Consider the following 20,434-nt stretch of genomic DNA (forward strand, 5'->3'; position numbering starts at 1 on the left):
GAAACATGGCCCGAGATATACATCTGGCTCCTGCTGTCGTTTCCAAATCGCTGCCATAATTTCAGTGAGAACAGACTGAAATTTAAAGACGCTGTGTCTGCAGCTTCACTGATTATTATTTCCTGGTTTCTAATTTTCTTTTTATTCTGGTTTTCAAGCCTCAGTGAACAATTCTTAAAACCTCACCAAGTTTGCTTTTTTCAGTTTATTCCCCTCATGGCAACTCCTTTTTAGTATTTAAAAATGTTTGGCACTTTTTGTAGCAATTCTTTATCTCCCCCCCGACGCCCCAATCTTTTGCCTTATTTTAGAGGCTGCATTTATTTCCTTATGTTTTTATAATATTTAGTAACACTGTTCTTAATAGTGTTAAACAGTCCTTAGTGAAGGACCAAGGTGGATGTGAATCTTCAGATGGGATAATTTTCATATGTATCTCTGCAATGTGCAGCTAATTGTGATGTTGCTTCTCAATTTGCATCCCTAAAGAGTCTGAGATACTTTGAAAGGGAGAAAATATGGCAGCACATGGCTCCTTTGGCTTTGTTCTAGTGTAACTGAGACTGTCAAGTTGAAAATGTGGGAGGATTACTTAGTACGCAGGAGGCAGAATGGTGATTATTGCTTTCAATGGATCTTTTTTTAACTCATGCTGTGTATTTGGCTGCTCTGTTTTAGTTCACCGTAGAATTAAAATAGCTTCCCATGCTAAGCAGGCAGTTGGGATATTAGAGCTGTAAACTCAAATGGGTAAGGATACCAGGTATTAATAAATGGTACGTCCTCCGCTGTGTGTGCCCCCAGCGTCATGCTCCTGCTGGGTCTCAGCTGGTGTTACTGCATCTCAAGTTGAGACTGAAGACAGTTGTCACTGTTTTCTTTGCACGAACACAAACTATCAGCTTCAAGCTACCAATTTGTGACCATCTGATATACAAATTGAAGAACAATAACGTAAGACAATTGAGGACAGTCTCTGAAGTACAGAATTGTTTTCCTCAGTCTGTGTTATTCAAAGCAGATTTGAGCCCCATTTAGAATTTAATTTTTCCCATCTGCTGTGTTTTTTAAAAAAAGTAATAATTTTTCAAGTTCTGAATTTAGTTGGAGCAGTGTCTACTTTTTAAATAATAAACCCTGAGTGTTTGCGACTGATTCTGTGGTCTGCTTTATGTTGTCAAGTAGATCTTCAGGCTGGGATAGTTGTGATAGTTTAAGATTTTTAGGCAGCCAAATTGCACAGAAAGTCCCTTGGAATTGGGTGACTGAGTCCCCAATTCCCTGCTGAGAATATCAAACGTCAGCATCAGAGTTTCCACAAGGTTTCCAAGCTGTGACCAGCGGCTCTTAGCCAGAAAGTTCACCCCATGCTCTCACCTCCTTCCAGGAGCTGCTTTCACTGGTTCCTCCTCACGGTATGCCTTATTGCAGGTCACCAAAGCTCTCTGAGTATCTTCATTTGAACGGGGATTTCCCCAGGAGCCCAAAGTAGAGTGCCTGTATGGCTGGTTCCAGCTTGCCCCTCACCGCTCCTGTGTGCCGTGGAGTGGTAGTAGTGCTAACCACACCACATGTTCTGAGCAAGAACCTTCTGCCCCCATCCCCAATGCTTTCTGGGGTTTTCCAGCAGCAGCTGAGATATCTGTGCTCTACTGTGGCAAGAAAAAATGTGGAAAATTAGGTACTACTCTATGTCAGTACCAGTGGAGTTAGTTAATTTGGGGTCCTTTCTGTCAGATATAAATGGTGGGGAATTCTGTTGCGTTGGATTATGTCCAGTACTTGCAATCACACGGGTGCAGACTTTCCTAGTCTGTTGGTCTTGAATCTTATCAAATCTAGCCATCCCACTCCTTGAGATGATTTCCTAATCTATCTCTTTGTTGGTGTTGCTTGCTTGCCAACAGTCACAAAGAGATTTTCTTCTGGTGCGTGTTACAAATTTGGGAAAGTTTACTAGGTGACCTGAAAGCAAGAACTGATGATAGTTTCCCATGAAAGTGACAAATGGCACCAAAACTGCTTAGAGCTAAAATATATTCTCTGTTTCTTTCTCTCTGGTTTGTTTTTTTAAAAAAAAATTCATAATGCTTATCTTTGAAAACCTTGAAGCCATGGTTTCCTGAGGGCATGCCAGTTTGTCTGTTGTGTATGATATGGAAAAGAATCTCCTATATGTTCTTTTTTTTAATGTAGATGTCTTTGTTAAAGCTGTGAGACAGAATTTTCTCTAAGCATCTGTGGCCCATCCAGGGAGATGCTCACCCAAGCCTGGGCACTGGAGATGAGCAGTCATCATGGTGTTATCAGTGCTAATGATTACCCTGATATCGTCACTCAACAAGAGGGAAGAATGAGGCGTAAGTCTGAGTTGCAGACTGACAGTGCAGCTTGGATTACACGTGATCCTTTGCCCCTTGGGATACTGAGCGCACAGAGCAGAAGGCCACATGGGCAGCCTGTGGAGGTGTGCACACTTAGGGCAGGCAACATCCTCAGGCAGTTTGGTGGCTGCTTTCTGACAACCTACAGAGGTCGTGCAAGGCTAGCTTTGGTTTTGTTTTTCCCAGGGGCTGTATAACTAAATCTGAACATATCAGGTCAAGGAAGGCAAAAGGCCTTAGTGCACCTTCAGTGCCTGCTGCAGAATAAATGAGGTCAGTTTACCAAGAATTTTTAGCATGGATAAAATGCTCCAACAGTGTTCTTATAAATGTCTAAATAATTTTTCTCAAACACTGAAATAATTCACCGCAGACAAATAACAGGCACAGATCATTTCGGTCTGAGCTCTTTGGCTGACAAAGCTATCACAACTGAAAGATCCTGTGAGAGATGATCAGTCAGCTGTAGCTGTGAGCTTTGTGAATGGTGTCACCTAAGACAGAGGTGTAGGATGGCAGCTGCAGCCCAAAGTATGCTATAAATGGTGATACATTCCCCTGATCTTATGAGAAAGGGAAAAAAAGCATTTCTTCAAACCAGTGCCTCTTTCTGAAAGGCTCCAAATTAATTATTTGCAAAGTTTGGGATTACTCTGAATAGATTAAATAGTAGAGCCATTGAAGAATGGTATTGCTTTCATCCTGGTTTTCTAAAGAAAGTAGGATTATGTGATCATGCTGTCTGACAGTTTCAGTCAAATTTGGCAGATGGGGGGAAGCATCAGAGATTACTGTCTTCCTAGAAATTTCATGGCAACCCATGGGATACCAGAGGAAGGTCCAAATTAGTGTCCTTGCCTGGTAGTAGATGACTGGCCATTAAACACAGTGAGACATTATGAACAGAGAGACATATAAGCCTGCTCACCAGCGTGTACATAGCTCCAGGCACAGCTGCCTCCTGCTGACTCAGGTCACAGAGCTGTTAACTGCGGAAAGGGTCATTGCAATGCAGTGAGTGCTGAGTGGACAAAATATAAAACTCTTCAGTGAGACCCATTTCATTAGATCCTCTGTTTGCAGAACTACTTTCAAAAAATTTCCTCTGGCTGCACTGTGATACTTGGACTCTGGCATCATGCTAGCAAGTCCTCCGCCTACAGACACACTGTGTGTGGCAGTCATGACATTTTCTGCTCTGCAGATCACAGTTCAGTGTAATTGTTACCAGGGAGGTCTGTGTTGTTATGGTGGTGCCATCCCAAACACTATATAACAGGATCAAAATCATAATCGCTATGGCTCAAGCAAGATCCAGAGTCTTCTCTCATTATCATAGAATAGTTTGGGTTGGAAGGGACCTTTGAAGGTCATCTACTCCAACCCCCCTGCAGTGAGCAGGGACATCTTCAACTAGATCAGGTTGCTCAGAGCACCCTCCAACCTGACTTTGAATGTTTTCAGGGATGGGGCATCTACCACTTCTCTGGGCAACCTGTGCCAGTGTTTAACCACCCTCATCATAAAAGATGTCTGCTTATATCTAGTCTAAATCTATCCTCTTTTAGCTTAAAACCGTTACCCCTTGTCCTATTGCAACAGGCCCTGCTAAGTAGTTTGCGTCCATCTTTTTTATAAGCCTCCTTTCAGTACGGAAAGGCCATAGTAAGGTGTCCCTGGAGTCTTTTCTTCTCCAAGCTGAACAACCCCAACTCGCTCAGCCTTTCCCCATAGGAGAGGTGTTCCATCCCTCTGGTCACCTTTGTGGCCCTCCTCTGGACCCGCTCTAACAGGTCCATGTGTTTCCTGTGCTGAGGGCTCCAGAGCTGGACAATCAGGCTCATCTCTTGTGCTTCAGTGTTTGCTTTATGGTTATGTTGTTCAGTGCTGTAAAGAATCGGGAGCAAAATTAATTATTACATTGCTGATTAGGAAGATTTTCTTCGAGTCAAAGGGAAGGTGCGATATTCAGTCCTACCAAAGAATATGCCTTACAGAGCTTGCAGCTGGTCCACTGCCAGGGAGCAGAGAAATTGCTGTGCTTTATTAAGGTGGAGAAAAGATTCTCATAAATGTCTTGTTTGCTTGCCAGAGAAGAGAGAACCCAAAATCTTGTGTACCAAGTACAAAGTAAGAGTAAAATAAAAATAAGAAGTCTGGGTACAACTCCAGTTCTGCAGCTTTAAATACAGAAAAGTGAAATGTCAAAGGATTGTACGCACACTTTTCTTTTCTCCTTAGTCATTCAGTGAAAGGTGGAGTAGTTAAGTCTGTGGCGCCTTTAAAATGATTCATTATTTCCATAGAAGCCAATTCATGTTTATCCTTCAAATCACTTTGTGGACATTAAAATAATGGAGAATTATATTTGCTTTTAATTTTGTTTCCAGACAGCTTGGCCTGAGCATTCATGATGTGACTTAGAAACTATATCAGATTGTGAATTATTGTTGCTCATAATTGTGTGAAGATTGAAGATAAGCTGGATGCTGCCTTTTTCCTTTTTTCCCTCTTCACCTCCCCCATTCTTTCACTTACGGAGTGTTCTTGAAGATAATGTGGTGAAAGGCCAGCATCTCTGCCTTCAGTCTTTTTCCTTGTACAAGCCACAGTAAATGAAGGTTTTATTTTTTCCCTAACACGAGGCTGTGTGAAATGCATTGTGGCTTGTGTTGGATAACTGTAGGGGTTTTTTTTGACCCTTTCTTTATTTTTTTATTATGCTTAAGTTTTGACTGTTTCATGTTGTCATGTTAATTGTCCTTTCCTGTAGAGTGCAGAGCACGCAGTATTTTTTAGTTGAACTGGATGTGTTCAGTTTTATAAGAATCATATGCAAAACCCCAATGAGGGGCAGGGGGAAGACTTCTATTTCCAGTAAGGCATCTGTTAAGTATAAGGATGTCAAATCTGCTTCACAGGTGGGTCAATTGTTTCTTAACCAAGAACAATTTGTATACTAAATTTATCTATCAGGTCTTATGGATAAAGGAATTTGTCATTCCTATTTTACTACATTTGTTTTTCCTACACAATTTTATCTGCTTTTTCACCTAGTGAGTGAAAAGCTATTCTCAGATTTTTATACATAATTTAATATAAGAAAACAATTGGGATTTCATGAAACGTAATGTAAAAGCCTACAGAAGGTTATGCAAATTTTGAAAGTTTTTTTTCTAGCCATGTTACAGAATCCAAAATAAACTATTCAAACCTTAAAATTCAAAGTGATCATTAAAATTTACCAGAATATTGTTTTCACATTGCATTTGAGAGTGTTCCTTGAAGATAAGTTTCCTGCCATGACAAAAATTGTCTGTGTGACAGTGGGACATGGTACCTGTGATTTGGTCCTACAGTTGCAGCAGTATGTGTGCTTCCTGGTACGTGAAAGTTTTCTTGCAAATTCCCACTAAGTCCCCACACGTGCAAACTTAGATGATTGCACAGTTGGTGCTCTGAACAGTGCACGTCTGTCCCTGGTCTCTCATGCATCCTACTGTGATCTGGCCATCTTAATTTTCATATTGAGATCTTTAGGGAAAAATCCTTTCTTTTATTTCTGTACATAAAAAGAAGACCCAAAACATACAGCAAGTGCATTTGGGCCCAGTTAGGAGTTCCAGATGTTACCACAGCCTAAAACACCCACCTGGATGCCAGTTTAAAAAAAGAAAGGGGAGGGTAGGGGGGAGGAGGCAGGAAGAAAGCACAAAACCAGCTGGTTTTCAGCATTGTAAGGAATTTTTTTTTTTTTTTTTTTTGCTCCTTACTTTAGTTATCAATAAGCATGTTGATTTGATCTGGTTTTGCTTTTGTTTCTGGCCTGTTTGCTTTCTCATTCTCATGCCCTAGAGCATTTTGGTTTTAGTCACTGCATGACATCGCTTTAAATCAGAGTTGGAATGAAGTCACGAAGTGAACAGTAAGCCAATCTTCTCCAAAATTCATGGGAGGAAACTGCATTCACAATTATTAGCATAAATTGGTAAATGACCATTGTGAAATTAAATTCACTTTAGCTTAGCTCTTTGGGTGTTTTGTTTTGTTTTATCAAGTTAGTTGTTTGTTAGTGTTGATTGCAAGCATGTTGTTCGTGCCTCTATTCCCAAGTATCCGGCCTTTGAGTTTCGATGAGTAAAGTGGTTTGGAAAGAATCCAGATCAGTTCACGCAGAGGCTATGCATGTTAGTAGAAAACTACTTACAAAGTCTGAGCGTGGATTTTGTATGCACTTTTACCATAAAAGAAAGACTGTGTTGCATATATATGTGTGCATGTGTGTGTATATGCATATATACCGTTACATCAATCTAAAATTTTCAGCAATTTACTGTCTTGCATAAATCTTTATATTGTTTCACATCATCATATGTATTTTATAAAAAATTCCAGGTTTCCTTGCCCTTTAGGGAAAAACAGTTTAGTTTCTGAGTAATGGTTTGCAAAGCATACACAGTTCTCTACTGTTTTGTAATAGAGAATCTAAAACATAGAATATTTTTAAATGGTTTCATGTAGTCAATTTGTTATTATTACTTTTAGAAAATAATAATTTAAATACCTGTAATTTTGTCTAGTCAGGCTAGTCTGATAGTGCTCTAAATTCATTCTGAGATAGATCAAATAGTCTTCTCACAAAAGAAACGGTTTTCCTGTATATAAGTTCTGTGCAATTAAATTACAACATATAAACCGTACCAGTTTGGGTTGTTCTATTATTATACTGAAATCGGTGGATTAGAGCTGTGCTTACCCTGCTTCTTTCTTCAAAAGCAATTTAAGCTTGGTCTGTTCTCCTTTTACATATGCTCTGATTCTAAGTATTAAGAGTAGTTCAAACAATACCATAACTATGATATATATAAAGTGCCATTTAAAGCAGCTCAGCTAACTACAACACAGCAATGCCTTCGAAATACTGAGTAAAGTGTTTTCACTTTGAAATATCATGCAATGCAGGATGTCACGGTGCACAGTTTGTTGCTGTTGGTGTTCTATGGTGACCCTGGCTGGGCTACGCTGGCAGCATGTACATCTTGTTTCAGCCCTGGTGAGAGACACTCAGCGTGCACCTCCTTACAGGCACGGACCTGACCTCTGTGGGCGTGCTCCATGCAGGCAGAGTGGATGGCAGCATGGGTTTCATGTGCGGTGTCAGTGGAAAGTGTCAGATCTTCAGGTAGTGCCCTTCTCGTCAAAAGGGCAAAAGGTCCTGCCACCTTGCTGTAGGAAGAGCACATTGTGCAGAGGGTGAGGTGGTATCATGTGTGCTATTGCCAAACTGTCAAGCCTTTCCCAGGTGTGAGGCACACTTCCAACGACCGATTGCTTCACTTCCACTGATTTGTTCTGGTGGGGTATGGGTTGCAGCAGCTTTACTCTGTGTTACGTGTGTAGGTACCTGACTCGATTTGAGTGCAAGCTGTCCTTCGTGGTGAGGTGCAGACACAGCTCAGGAGGAAGGATGCAGACCCGGTGTGCGGCATCTCTCTTCCTGGTTCCTGGGCCATATGGCCTCAGCACCAACTCCTCGCATAACTCAGCGCAGCCTGGCATTTGAGTCAGACAAACTGTCTGGGTCCCAGAGTCAAGGCAGGGGTCACCGAGACGTGACAAGGCGGCCCCACATGTCGGAGACCATGTGGCAGAAACTCACCGTTGAGAAGAAAAGGGCTCTCCCTCTCCCCACTTGGTACTAATCATGGAGAACAATGCTGGCTGCTTTGCAAACTGTTAGTACTGCTGTACAAAATCTGTGCCTCTGCTTATGGCCCGCTGAGTCAGACTTGTTTACTTCATTGAAGTATTAATCTCTGTCTCTGACTGGCAGTCAACAACTCAAGGCTCCAGGCTTAATAAAATTTCAAACTGTAGATTATGTAGTTTTGCTGAAAATATGAGGCTCCTATCGCACTTTGAATGATGTATTCTTCCTCACTCCCCTTTGGTCTGTTTTTCAGGACTGAGGTTAAGATAGATAATTAATTCCTCCCATCCCAAGCCCTGTCTTTTAATTTAAGAATTTTCTTTAGCATCTGCCAGAATTTTCTGCATGCACTCCTGAGAGCTTAAGCAGTGAAAGAGCCATTAGATTAACTTCAGCCATTAATTTTTTTCAGTAGGATGAAATAGCACGTCGTTATATCAAAGAGTTTCTGGTTTATTTTATTTGGTATCATGACAAAGAAAAGAAATGTGGGAAGAAGAGGCTGGTTTTCTAGGTGTGTGAGAGGATGGTGAGTGAGGAGGCCTGTCTTCTGGTCCTGCAGCTTACTTCACAAAAAGTAGGACACGAGATGTGGATCCTGTGTTAGCAAGAACTAGGACACAAGGAGCAGATCAATGGAGTGAAACGGCTATTGCCGAGGGCCTGAAGTCCACCCTACGCAATTGGGAAGATGGTGGGGAGAGGTTTAGCTATACTTAGCTAATATATCACTTTCCTCTGAAATACTTTGCTATTGCCTGTTGAGCCTTCTATGATAACAAAGCAGTGTCAAGCTCTGTTACGCTGTTCTTTGATGTGTTGTGAGGTCCATAAATGCTGTCACTTGCAAGACACTCCTGGCCGGGGCCATGATCACTCTCCTGCTAAGCAGTCTGCCCAATTCACCATGCTACGTACTTGCCGCTCCAAGAAACGCAAATGTTCTTTCACAGGCATAACTTGCTCATTTGGAAACCTGTGTATGTTAGATTTTTCTAAGTACATGAAAACAAATTAGTACAAAATCTCCTGGAATGGTCTCTCTGGCAAACTGCACTTACACCTGCTGAAAAGTCCCTAATGGTAGCAGCAGGATTGAGCTTGTGTGTCAGAAACACAGCAAAGGAAAAATGGTCAGTCTTGGAGTGTCCTGAATTAGCAATTCCACACAGAATTTACGGTGATTTATAGTGCATCAGTTAGTGAGACTGAAATGTCACTGCTGCATTGAAGGTTCATATGCCACATGCCTTTCTAGTTGTTCTACTTCTGTGCTGATCCAGTCTCATTATTCCTCTAGCAGATTTTAAAGATCCTCAGTCTTTTGCAATTGTATAATATAGTTGACAATTCACCAACTTAACTTTCCTGCTTTTGGCAATAGACTGTTTCTTTTAGTGCCAATGTATTGCCCTACTGGCTTTCGAGACAGATGGTAGTTGGAGCTGCTGAATGTCAGGAAGTTCTGGAGAAACTGAAAGATGCATTTATGGATCAACCCTCTTGTGCGTGAACTGGAAGCCCTTTGCTACAGTGGTGTTAGAATACCTGTGTATATGTTGGATGGACTACACATATGAAGACAGTTTACCTGGGCAAAACAAAAACAGTTTACTGTGCAAACCACAGTAGGTTTGCCATGCATCATTTACAGATCAATTATATACATGTACTGGGTAGGGTGTGTGAGGTTTGCTGGTGATATGAGCTGCTCCTTGGTATTATTTCTGCTTACGTATACTTTAGTTATTAATTCTTCCTAAGTGATATGAGAAAAATGTTCCTAAATATGAGAAAAAACTTATTTCCTATGAGGGTGCCAGAGCAGCGGCACAGGCTGCCCAAGGAGGGTGTGGAGTCTCCTTCCCTGGAGACATTCAAAACCCGCCTGGATGCGTTCCTGTGCCCCCTGCTCTGGGTGTCCCTGCTCAAGCAGGGGGGTTGGACAAGATGATCTCCAGAGGTCCCTTCCAACCCCCCTACCATTCTGTGATATATGTAAAGAAGGGATATATTTCAAACCCAAGCGAAAGTAAGGGCCATCTGAATTGTTCGTAGAAGTCGTAGAGTAACTATTCTCATCGCTTCTGTCTGAATAAAATAAAGATTGGAAAACCTACTTTTTACTCCATTTCAGTTTTGGTGTAGCTGTCCAATATCCAATTGCTTGGAGAAGAATATTGTTGCCACCATACCAGAATGCTATATTTAAATAGTACGGAGATGTTTTAAAAATCTCAGTATGTGCTTGAGATTCATTTCATTCGTTTAAGTGTAAGCATTGAACATTGGTTGTTCTAGATGCCTCTGTAGTTAGTGGAAAGTAATCTCTCAAGAGAGACTCCTCCCATCCTAAGCTATGTTTCCAAAATTATTTGTGCAAAAAGCCCCTGGCCATTGACTGTGCCTCTGAAGGGAGCCTGATCAATTCATTCAGATGGGTTAAGTCAGCTGCAGATGGTGAAAACTGGGAAATCAGATATGATGAAATTCCAAACTCTTTGCAGGGTGTGAGCATTATGCCTGATGATCGATCTATTCAGCATGATTCTCCTTATTTAAAAAATTACTTCATGTTATGATTTTTCCACTCTGTGGGTAACTGCTTTAACAAAAGTTGTGAAGAGAATTCACCACAGCTTTAGATACTGCTTAGCAGGTTGTTCACTGCTGTTGTCTTACAGGTATTATTTTTGTCTTCTTTAGTCTTCTGGTACCAGTATCACAGTGGATATCGCTGTCATGGGAGAAGCACATGGGCTCATTACAGACCTTCTGGCAGATCCTTCGCTGCCCCCCAATGTGTGTACTTCGCTGCGAACAGTGAGCAACTTGCTTAATACGCAGTTAACCTTCCAGGCCATCCACAAGCCAAGGGTGAACCCTTTGGTGTCCTTCAGTGAGAACTACACCTGCTCTGACTCAGAGGAATGTCCAGAGAAAGGAGAGAAATTAGCTATTCCCAAGGTAAGTACTGGACCCTGTGTATCATCTTGTAACTTGTCTCTCCCTAAAGGGACAGCACTGGACTAGTGGGACATGTCACTGGGCTTTTTGCTTGTTTGCTTCAGATTAACATCTTATGCACTAATCATACCCTACTATAAAAGGACACCTAAATAGGTTGTTGGTTGCATAGTAAGACAATTCCTATGTATCCTTCAACTCATGGCCAGGTTAACTTTGGTTCAGGCACCTTTAGAAGATGATGTACCACACAGGATAGCTCACGTAGATAGTGTGCTTATTTCCTCACAGGTGTTGGCTGGAGCTTAAGAGAGAAGAAATGATAGGGAGCAGAGCAAGCAAATGCCCTTCAGCATCCAGGCTCACAAGTCTGCCCCATTACTTCTCACACAGAAATTCCCTTCCCACTCAAAAGTTTTGAGCCACTGCATGTGGGGTGACTATCCTAGGCAATGAGCAGTGGTGAATTAAGTAATAATATGAGGGACCTTTTTGCCCACTTTGGAGATTGGAAATTAAAATTCTGTATGAATTTCGGTGTCTCTTTCCTTCCTTTAGCTAGAGGTATCAAACCTATAGAAGTCAATGAAAAAGTGTTGATGGCCTGCAGGTTCTTTGTATCAAGTTTAAAATGTTGTATACCAAACAAGCAAATAAAATCACCACAATACTCTAGTATGACAAATATTGTGAGCTCATGAGAAGTAGTCTTAAGAAGAAAAAGAAGATTGAACCAAAAAAAATAATACACATATTACTCCCTTGACATATGGCTTTATGAATGCTCAGGAATCCAATAGGAAATAACTAGTGTTAACCACCCACATTTAGTAAGTGAACTATTAGAAAGAACGCATCAGCTTTGAAGTAGTTCGAATTGTAGGCTCATTGCTAATTAGCTGTCCTGCAAGGCTTACATTTCACTTTTGAGGCTAAACCAAAATTTCCCTTGTAAAATTAAATTTAGGCAGAGTACACTGCACAGACAAATGCTTTTTTAACAGTTCAAATGGCACAGCCAGCATTCATTCCTGCATTTCCCAGTATCTGAATTGCAACATTTGTCAACCTTTTTTTAAGATATTTTAGTATGATGATAATTATTACCCTCTTTACCTATGCAGCAGCTGTATATATGAAATGGACGTTCACAGGTTTTTAGGCTTATTTTCCAATTTATTTTCATGTACATGTCTACAATGGCTGTACTCTAGGCTGAGGGGAAAAGTTATGTAGAAGAACACTGCCATCACATGAGCAAACACGCTGAACAGATACCAGTTTGCATAACACCTAGTGAGGAGAAGAGAAGTGAAGGATGAAGAAATGAGTTAATGCTACAGAGAACTAATTTGACTGAAGAATTCACTGACCTAAATGTATCATGGTTCATAAAACTAATAGTTTGCAGTCCTTTATTTAAGTGTCTAAATATAGATTTAGGGTCTTTACCTTAAGCATAAGGATAAGGAGATAGTATGCTGACGTATTTATCTCTAAGTTTGAGCTTCAGAACCACAAGTCTCTTCCATCTCATATCTCTTAACCCTCTGGCAAAGTCAAAGCTCTTCATCACAGAGACATATTTATTTTAATTCTTAACTATAAACATTTCACGAGAACTACAAGAGAAACATCTTATAAAATTAGAGCATCTGCAACAGCAAAACTGGATCCACAAAGACTCTCTATCATCATCCTTTATTATCTCTGCCTTCAAATATTTGGAAAAACAATGTGTTAGTGGAGAAAATGAGGAGTCAGGTGAAAGAAAAACACAGGGGAGTCAAGAAAAATCTGCTGTAAAGTGATACTTTCTCTAAGCTTTTCAGGAGACATCATATCCCAGAGCATGAAAGTTTTATTTCAGTGGGTGAACTTTGGATTGGGTAAATATAGCAGGAAAAAAGTTGGAGCTCCCCTCCCTTATTTTTCTTACAGCCTTTCTTGCCTTGGATCTCTGGTTCTGAGAATTTGTGACAGTTTAAATCACAGAAAATAGTTGAGGCTGAAAGTACATCTGGAGATCGACTACTCCAGTCTGGAAATCATCTTGTCCAGTCCCTCAGCTCAAGCAAGTTCAATGGAGGAGGTTTCTCTAGGCTCAACCTAGAGCAGGTTGCTCAGGAAAATGTCCAATTGGGTTTTGAGTATCTCCATGGATGTAGACTCCACAACCTGTCTGCACAACCTCTTTCAGTGCTCAATCATCCTCACAGTAAAAAAAAAAAATTTCTTACATTTAAGTGGAATTTCTTGTACTTCAGTTTCTGCCCCATTACATCTTGTCCTGTCACTGGACTCCACTGGAAAGAGCCTGGCCCCATCTTCTTTACACCCTCCCTTCAGGTATTTATATACCTTGGTAAGATCTCTCCTGAGCCTTCTCTTTTTCAAGCGAAGCAATCTCAGCTCTCTCAGCCTTTCCTTTCACGACAGATGCTCCAATCCCTGAGTCACCTTTGTGGCCCTGATGACTTGTTTAAGAGACTTTGGCCACATCATGTATGACCAAAATTTTGAAAGAGCACAACCAACAATGGCTGGCTCCAGTGAGAGTTCCAAGTGCAAAACATCTGTGGCTATGGGGCTGTGGATATATGCCTTTTTGTAAACTTGAAATAAGGAGGGTGGTCCAGACCCTCCAAGCATTTAAAGCACCGGCTGTGTTGATTTGAATAGAAAGTAGGCACCATAAGACCTGGGAGAATCCAGATTGGAGGTACCTCACTGGATGTTGTCAGGCAGAATTAATCAAACAGAAATGTTTTTCTTCTGCATGTTTAAAGTTTTTGTAAGCCTATATAAACTCTAAGCAACTGATTTCTCTCTAGCGCTTACGGAGAAGTTTGCCTCCAGGACTGCTGAGACGAGTGTCCTCAACTTGGACCACAACAACATCAGCCACAGGATTACCTACACTGGAGCCAGCTCCAGTGAGAAGGGATCGCAGTGCCAGCATCAAACCTCATGAATCATCTTCATCCAGGTTACAAATTAAGTCCTCTCTCTCTTACGTCTCTCTCTGGGCAAATTGCTTTGGTTCTGTGTGATACTATCCCTTATTTAAAAATGCTGACTCCAAAGCGTGTTAGTACCATTTCTTCATGTTTCTCTAAATTGGGTTGCCAAAGAAGTGGCATTCCCAATTTTAGTCAGATTATGCCAAAACTGTTCCTATTATTTGGAAGCAAAATAAAATAATAAATCTATTTATGCTAGCAAAGTACAGAATTGCACAATAAAATTGGAAACAAGGCAAGGTATCTGGTTAAAGTCTTCATGATATGTAGCAGTTTCCTCCATTGGGTATTGCCTAGCCAAGAAAAAATTTTCACAAATAGCCCAGCTGCTGAACATCACTTCTAAGAATACACCTAGTGATGTGTTCCTGTCATTAAACCAGTTCATAAAGCAGTTCTCCATCCTTTAGGTATTAACTTCCAGAACACAAAGCCTGATTTTAAGTGGATCCTCCCAAAATATATAATTCTGTGGGTGTTTGTCCATAGAAATGGAGTATCATAGGCTGTACAGTACTGTCATGCTCTGCAGCCCATGTCCGCATTCAATTCCAGAATATAAGAAAGCTTATAGGGCTCCCTGAATGAACTCATGCAAACACAATACCAGCAATAGATGGTAAACAAAAACTATTGAATTAGATAAGTCCAAAAGTGATTTAGTGGAGAGAAGAAAGGAGATTTGTTACCATTCAGAAAAAAAAAGGGTATAATCTAGGAGTAAAATTACAAATGAAAATTTGCTAGAAGAGATTGAAAGCAAAGCTGAAAATGAAACGGGCAGTGTAAAGTTTTCTTGCAGGGTGGTTGCTGTACTTTCCCTAACTTCAAGCAGTGCAGTGGAACACTACTTTCCTGTTGACCACAGAGTTTAGCTTCTGGAATTCAGGATCCTGACTGTCCCATCCTTAATCCCAGCTGTCTCATCTACTTAAAAAGGCTTTTCCTAATTTGCCACAGGAAGCAAATACATACAGCTGTTTTATTGGTGTGCAGACTGAGTGTCCATTTCTATTTATTTATTTATTCATTTAAGATGCCCCATATTTTCAAGGGTTCTGTAAGCAGGTGCTGGTACTGGAAGAGTCACAACTACAAAGCAATAATTAATGAAGCCTTGAAATGAATTTCAGCAAAGTCACTGGAGGAATTGTACATTATTTGTTGGTCTTGCCTGGAAAATGTTCTGGATTCAATGACGACATATACACCTTAAGGTTATGCTCATATAGAGCATCATAGAAACAGAGCACTAGATCTGCAAAGAGATTTGCATAGGCTGAGGTACCTACCTACTCCATTTTGTGCCCAAAGCAAAATTTAGTTCCAGTTTGCTAAGGCACATCCCTGAAAGTCTTTCAGAGTCATCCAGAAGCACACTAGTTCTCACTATTCTGAAGGGACAGGTTTTTATCTTCTGGCTATAGTCCCTCATGACTGACTACATCAGTTAGGTATTCCCTACTTGCTTTTACCCATTCTCTTTCTCTCAGGGCCTGATCCCTGAGCCAGTATCATAAAATACATAGTCCTCCCATCAAACAGAGAGAGAGAAGTTGTGTCTGTTCGGCTGCTTACAGCCAGCAGCTGAGTGATTTAGGGCATTTGCAGACAACTACCCTAATAAAGTTGTTTCTCTGCCTAAGGGCACTTAGACCTAGGTACCTTGAATTCTGGGACTTCCGTGCTACCAGATGGCTTGAGGGGAGCTGTATTTAACCCACCACAAGGGCTGTGGCGGATAATCCAGTAGCAGCCAGTGAAGGAAGGAGTTGAATGGATTGTGTTGTGGGAAGGGTGCTTGACTGAGAGAAGAGAGGCTTGGGTCCCAGGCACTGTTAACTATTATATGTTGCATAGCTATTTCATCAGTATTTCTTTCTTTCTGGCTCCATCAGTGTTTTTCTATTCTAGTCAGAAAGGAGCAGAGCCTTCAAAGGAAGGGTGGAGGGCAGTCAGTCGTGCAGCCTGATAGATATGGTGCCACCCTGTGAGTTCACGTCCCCTCCCCACCTCAGCAAGGGCTATCATTTTGGAGCTGGTGGATGAGGAAAGAGTGTGGAGACATGCTTTGCTATGGGGAAAGGAGCAGAGCAAAAGCACCAAATTCAAGAATATAATTTAGATCCATGATATCAGAAGACTCACGTGGTTTTCTGCAATTCAAAATTTGGTGCTGGTAGTGGAGAAGAAGATAAGACCTGAGATGGCCCAATATCACCAGTGTTTGCTGTTGCATAGCTTGGGTGAATGTAGCCACAGAGAGCTGCTTTGGTCAGCCTTTCTTCCAGGCACGTAAACCTTTCCCATAGAGGAGGCTCTTGTGCAGAGCGCCTAGGTGCTCAAGGCAGCCTGCAAGGCAGACTGAATGTCTGGTGCAAGAAAAATACGTGGCTAGCCAAAGTTGCCTTTGTGAGGAGTCCCATATATCTCAGTAAAAGTAAATATAAAGAAGATATAACCAAATGGAAATGTTCTTCAGTCACCAGCCTGTGGTTCCCAGAGTGCATTTGATTTATATTGTTGATCCCAGACTTACATAGTATGTAAGCATCCTAAGATGGGAATCAGAGGGGGAAGGAGAGCAATTAAATATTATTGTTGGTCCTTTTCTACGGTTGTTATATAACTCTGCACGATGAGCCAGTTAAGGAGGCTATCAATTCTTCCTACATCTAATGTCACCAATTGTATAATTATAGCTCTGTCAAGCATCCCAGCCTACTGTTTGCAGTTCATCTTTTACAGTAGGAGAAACAACGTGTATTCCAGAAAGGGTAAAAATGAATCCTGTAAGTCTAACTTTAAAAGTTTTGGCAGACCAATACAGATTTGCTTTCAAGGAAAAGAATTTTGATCTGAAGGGGGAAAAAAAAAAGTCTTGATTATCTGCCACTTCCAGTGTATCAAATTCAAGCACACCACAGGTCACAGAGAAAGAAACATTTCATGGCTTGAAGGGTAGGAGAGGGGAAATGACACTGCAATTGCCCTGTGGCCTATTCTGCAGTTACAAAATCTGCAACTCGTTCCTCACAGTCTGGGACATCACCTCTAGATTTCTGTAGTCACATATTTGCAAAAATCCACCTTAAATCTCTGTTTAAGATTAGTAATCCTGTATTCTTCCAACCCCATGTCACTAAACTGGTAAAACATGGTCGTCTTATAGCTTCAAATGATTTGGGGAAAATAACAGAGCTTTCACATTCCTTCTCTCAGTCACTTTTATATCTTCTCCCTTAAGAAGTCAAAGAATGTGGTCTGGGGTTTTTTGATTTGGTTTGGTTTTTCTTTACAGTGGACCAGTGTGTTATATTCTTCCTGTCAATTAAAAACCAAAACCGCAAAACAAACAAATTTTAAAAAACAGCTGGATTCTTTCTTCATCTTACTTCATCACAGATTATAGGAATTTGGGCCAACAGAGACAACCAGCAAATATTTTTGTAGGTAGTGCTTGCTCTTCCAAAACAATAATGTTTTTATAGACTTAAGACAATGTTACGTGCTTTTTTTATTTCAGAACATTTTGGTTTTTCCCAAGTTTTTTTTTCAATTTCAGGTGGGACTAGGATGCTTTAAAACACTGTCTTCTGTCTTGCATATCATCTCCTCACTTGGGTGTGAGGCTGGGAGAAGAAATATGAAGCCTGAGAGGCTTAACAGATCTGTCCAGAGAAGTCACAGGCCTCATGATAAGAGCCAGTGCTACCTCCCTGCAAGCAGCTGACATCTGATGAATGTCATTCAGGAAAACAATGATAAACACAATTATCTTGCTTTACAGAAGTATTTGGCAACTTCTGGTACACAGTTATAGCCTGAAGGCTGAAAACATGTGCCTATCCTGTTGTAGGGTACCAGCCTTTGTTCCCCACACACACAGACACGTGCACCCTCTTTTCCTTCGGTAAGTTTCTCTTGGATCAATGACCAATGTCTTCAGGGTCTGTCAATAGGATATTTTTTGAGATGCAGCACGTGTTTCAGTTGACTAGAGCATGAGTGTTTCACCCAGAGAAGAGGTACACCACTAGCAACAGCAATGCAGGGCTCTTCCAAGCCTCCTCCAGCCTCCCGAGGAGCTCCTCCAGTGCCCAAAGAGTTACTGGGTGTCTGCCTTGGCGGTTGCAGCAGAGTCAAGGAGACTGTTCACTTACACTGAGAACTTCTGGCACTTCTGGCTCTTGTAAGGAGGCATTAAAAAAAGAATATATGTTTAACTTATTTCAAGTCAACTTTTAAGCTTCTTTGTACTGTCAGAACAATATAATGAAGACATCTTTGTATAAATAAAGTGAATAGGCCTCAGCACTGAAGGAAGTCCAGCTTTGGAGTATCTGCCTTTTACGTATTTTTGCTGAATGCAGTACTGAGTGCCTCACAAATAGCAGTTCAGCCAACAGATAGATGCTCTTTCCCTCATCAGATTTTGTGCTATCTCAGTATTACATTTTTCTTGCTGTGGCTCCTAACTTCTTAAGGTCTGCCATTGAGGCTTTTTACTGTGTCGAACAATGCTTGTTTGCACTCTGGTTTTGCAGCACTGACTCCTGGAACAGCTCAATTCTGATGACAATCACGAAGAGCAGGTCCTTCTCCACCTCCTACGCCATGTCGTCTACCAACCACCTGAATGCCAAAAGGCAGAGCCGTCAAGGTGAGTGGGTGTCTGTGGCTCTGTCAGACTCATTTAGCTGCTTCTCTGTGACTGGCACGTGCAGCTGCTTTTGATCTCTGTCCAATCTGTGTCTTTTCTTATTTTTCCATCATTATAAATATAATTATTTCCTTTCTTTAAAAAAAAGGCAAACAAAACAAAACAGTGGCTTAAATTAGTATAGCTCATTGTAAATTTTTTTAATTTTATGATTTACAGAGGTTAGTCATGACATGATGTGGCATAACTAAATTATGTTGTGATCTATATCCATGTAAACCTCTTGAGTACAGCAGGGCTGAGAACTGAGTGTTTTCTGTAATATTTGTTAGATTAACTGCACAACCTACGTAATGTCATTCGGAGCTGTAGGTAGCAACTGACCCATCTTATGCAAATATATCCAAGACAAAACCATTATCATTCAGAGGTCTATCTCTGTATATTCGTTATTGAGAAAGTCCAGGTAGCTCTTACTGATTTTTAGAGATGAGGAATAGAGGGCTTTTTACTCAGCTTTTTGCATGAAAACATTAGCATTTTAAAATTCTGCTAGCTATACCTATTTTGGCAAAATTCTGAGGTAAACTCAAGTGTTTTTGTATGTAATTTCACATCACATTGAAGTTACTGTTTTATTTCTTCAGCACTGTACATGTGTAAAAGTTCTGGAGGACCTGAGCAGATGGATGTACTTTAAAAAATTCTTCCTGTATTATTATTCTTTTCTTATCTTGATTGTTCAAAATTCCTTGCTGTACCAAGACATGTGTTCTCTCACTTTTGGCAATAAATGGTTAAACATTGGATTATTGAAAATAGATTTGCATTTTCCTGGTTAATTTGTTTATTTTTGGTTACCTACCCTGGCAAATTACTCCTTAAAAAAAAAAAAACCACAACCAAACATATTTCAATGGACAGGAGCCCAGACTAGTAATAGAAAGCCAGGGTTATTAGAAACATTATTGCAAAAATTGCTGTTAAAATTCCCCTGACTTGTTTTAAATTGTTGAAAGATGACCATATATATTGTATTCTCTATCAGCCATTATAATACATAATAATCCAACTCAGTCCCCTGTGCAATTAACAGACTGCGATATGTTTTTGAAGCCATATTTCTGTTGGATGGAAAGCGGATATCTCAAAGGATTAATAAATGTGAAACGGAGGCTTTCTATATTTTAAAGCAATTTCCATATGTCATGGCCATCTGATAACTTTTTAATTTTTCTGTAGGCTGTAGGTTTCTGATCTCAAGACTACCATAATATCCTAGTTGCAATAATTGAATTAAGACAGTAATACATAACACATGTTTGCTGAGAAATACCCTAATCAAAATTTAGGAGATGTTGGATATCTCAACTGTCAGAGTAACCGTCAGAGATTATTTTTAACTCTTGGCTGTCAACAGTAAATCATATTTTAACCTCATATCACAGTAAGTTGTTATCAGGAAAAAACACTGGAACTGTATACATATATCCTTCAAGGTTAGTATTTCATAAACTTATGTCAACATGTTGCCTTATTCTAAGACAATTTTTGTGTCTGGAATGCATTTAGACAGCGGGCACAATTCAAATGTAAAAACAGTTAAAGTTCCTAAGCTCTTTATATCATTTGGCTTTGAAGATGAACATGGTAAATTAATTGGTGCTGGGTTCCTACAAACTTTAGA

General features: G+C 40.5%; 1 protein-coding gene across 2 annotated transcripts in view; it reads left to right on the forward strand.

The window, feature by feature from the left end:
- PDE3A (phosphodiesterase 3A) overlaps positions 1–20,434 on the forward strand; it is a 265,096-nt gene that overhangs the window by 203,738 nt on the left and 40,924 nt on the right. For both annotated transcript variants that reach the window (XM_064459571.1, XM_064459577.1), the window contains exons 3-5: positions 10,801–11,061; positions 13,896–14,050; positions 18,632–18,747. In XM_064459571.1, coding sequence (XP_064315641.1) covers positions 10,801–11,061; positions 13,896–14,050; positions 18,632–18,747 — 532 coding nt within the window. The remainder of the gene's footprint in view (positions 1–10,800; positions 11,062–13,895; positions 14,051–18,631; positions 18,748–20,434) is intronic.

This window comes from Phalacrocorax carbo, chromosome 1, assembly GCF_963921805.1.
Source record: "Phalacrocorax carbo chromosome 1, bPhaCar2.1, whole genome shotgun sequence".
Lineage (NCBI taxonomy): Eukaryota > Metazoa > Chordata > Aves > Suliformes > Phalacrocoracidae > Phalacrocorax > Phalacrocorax carbo.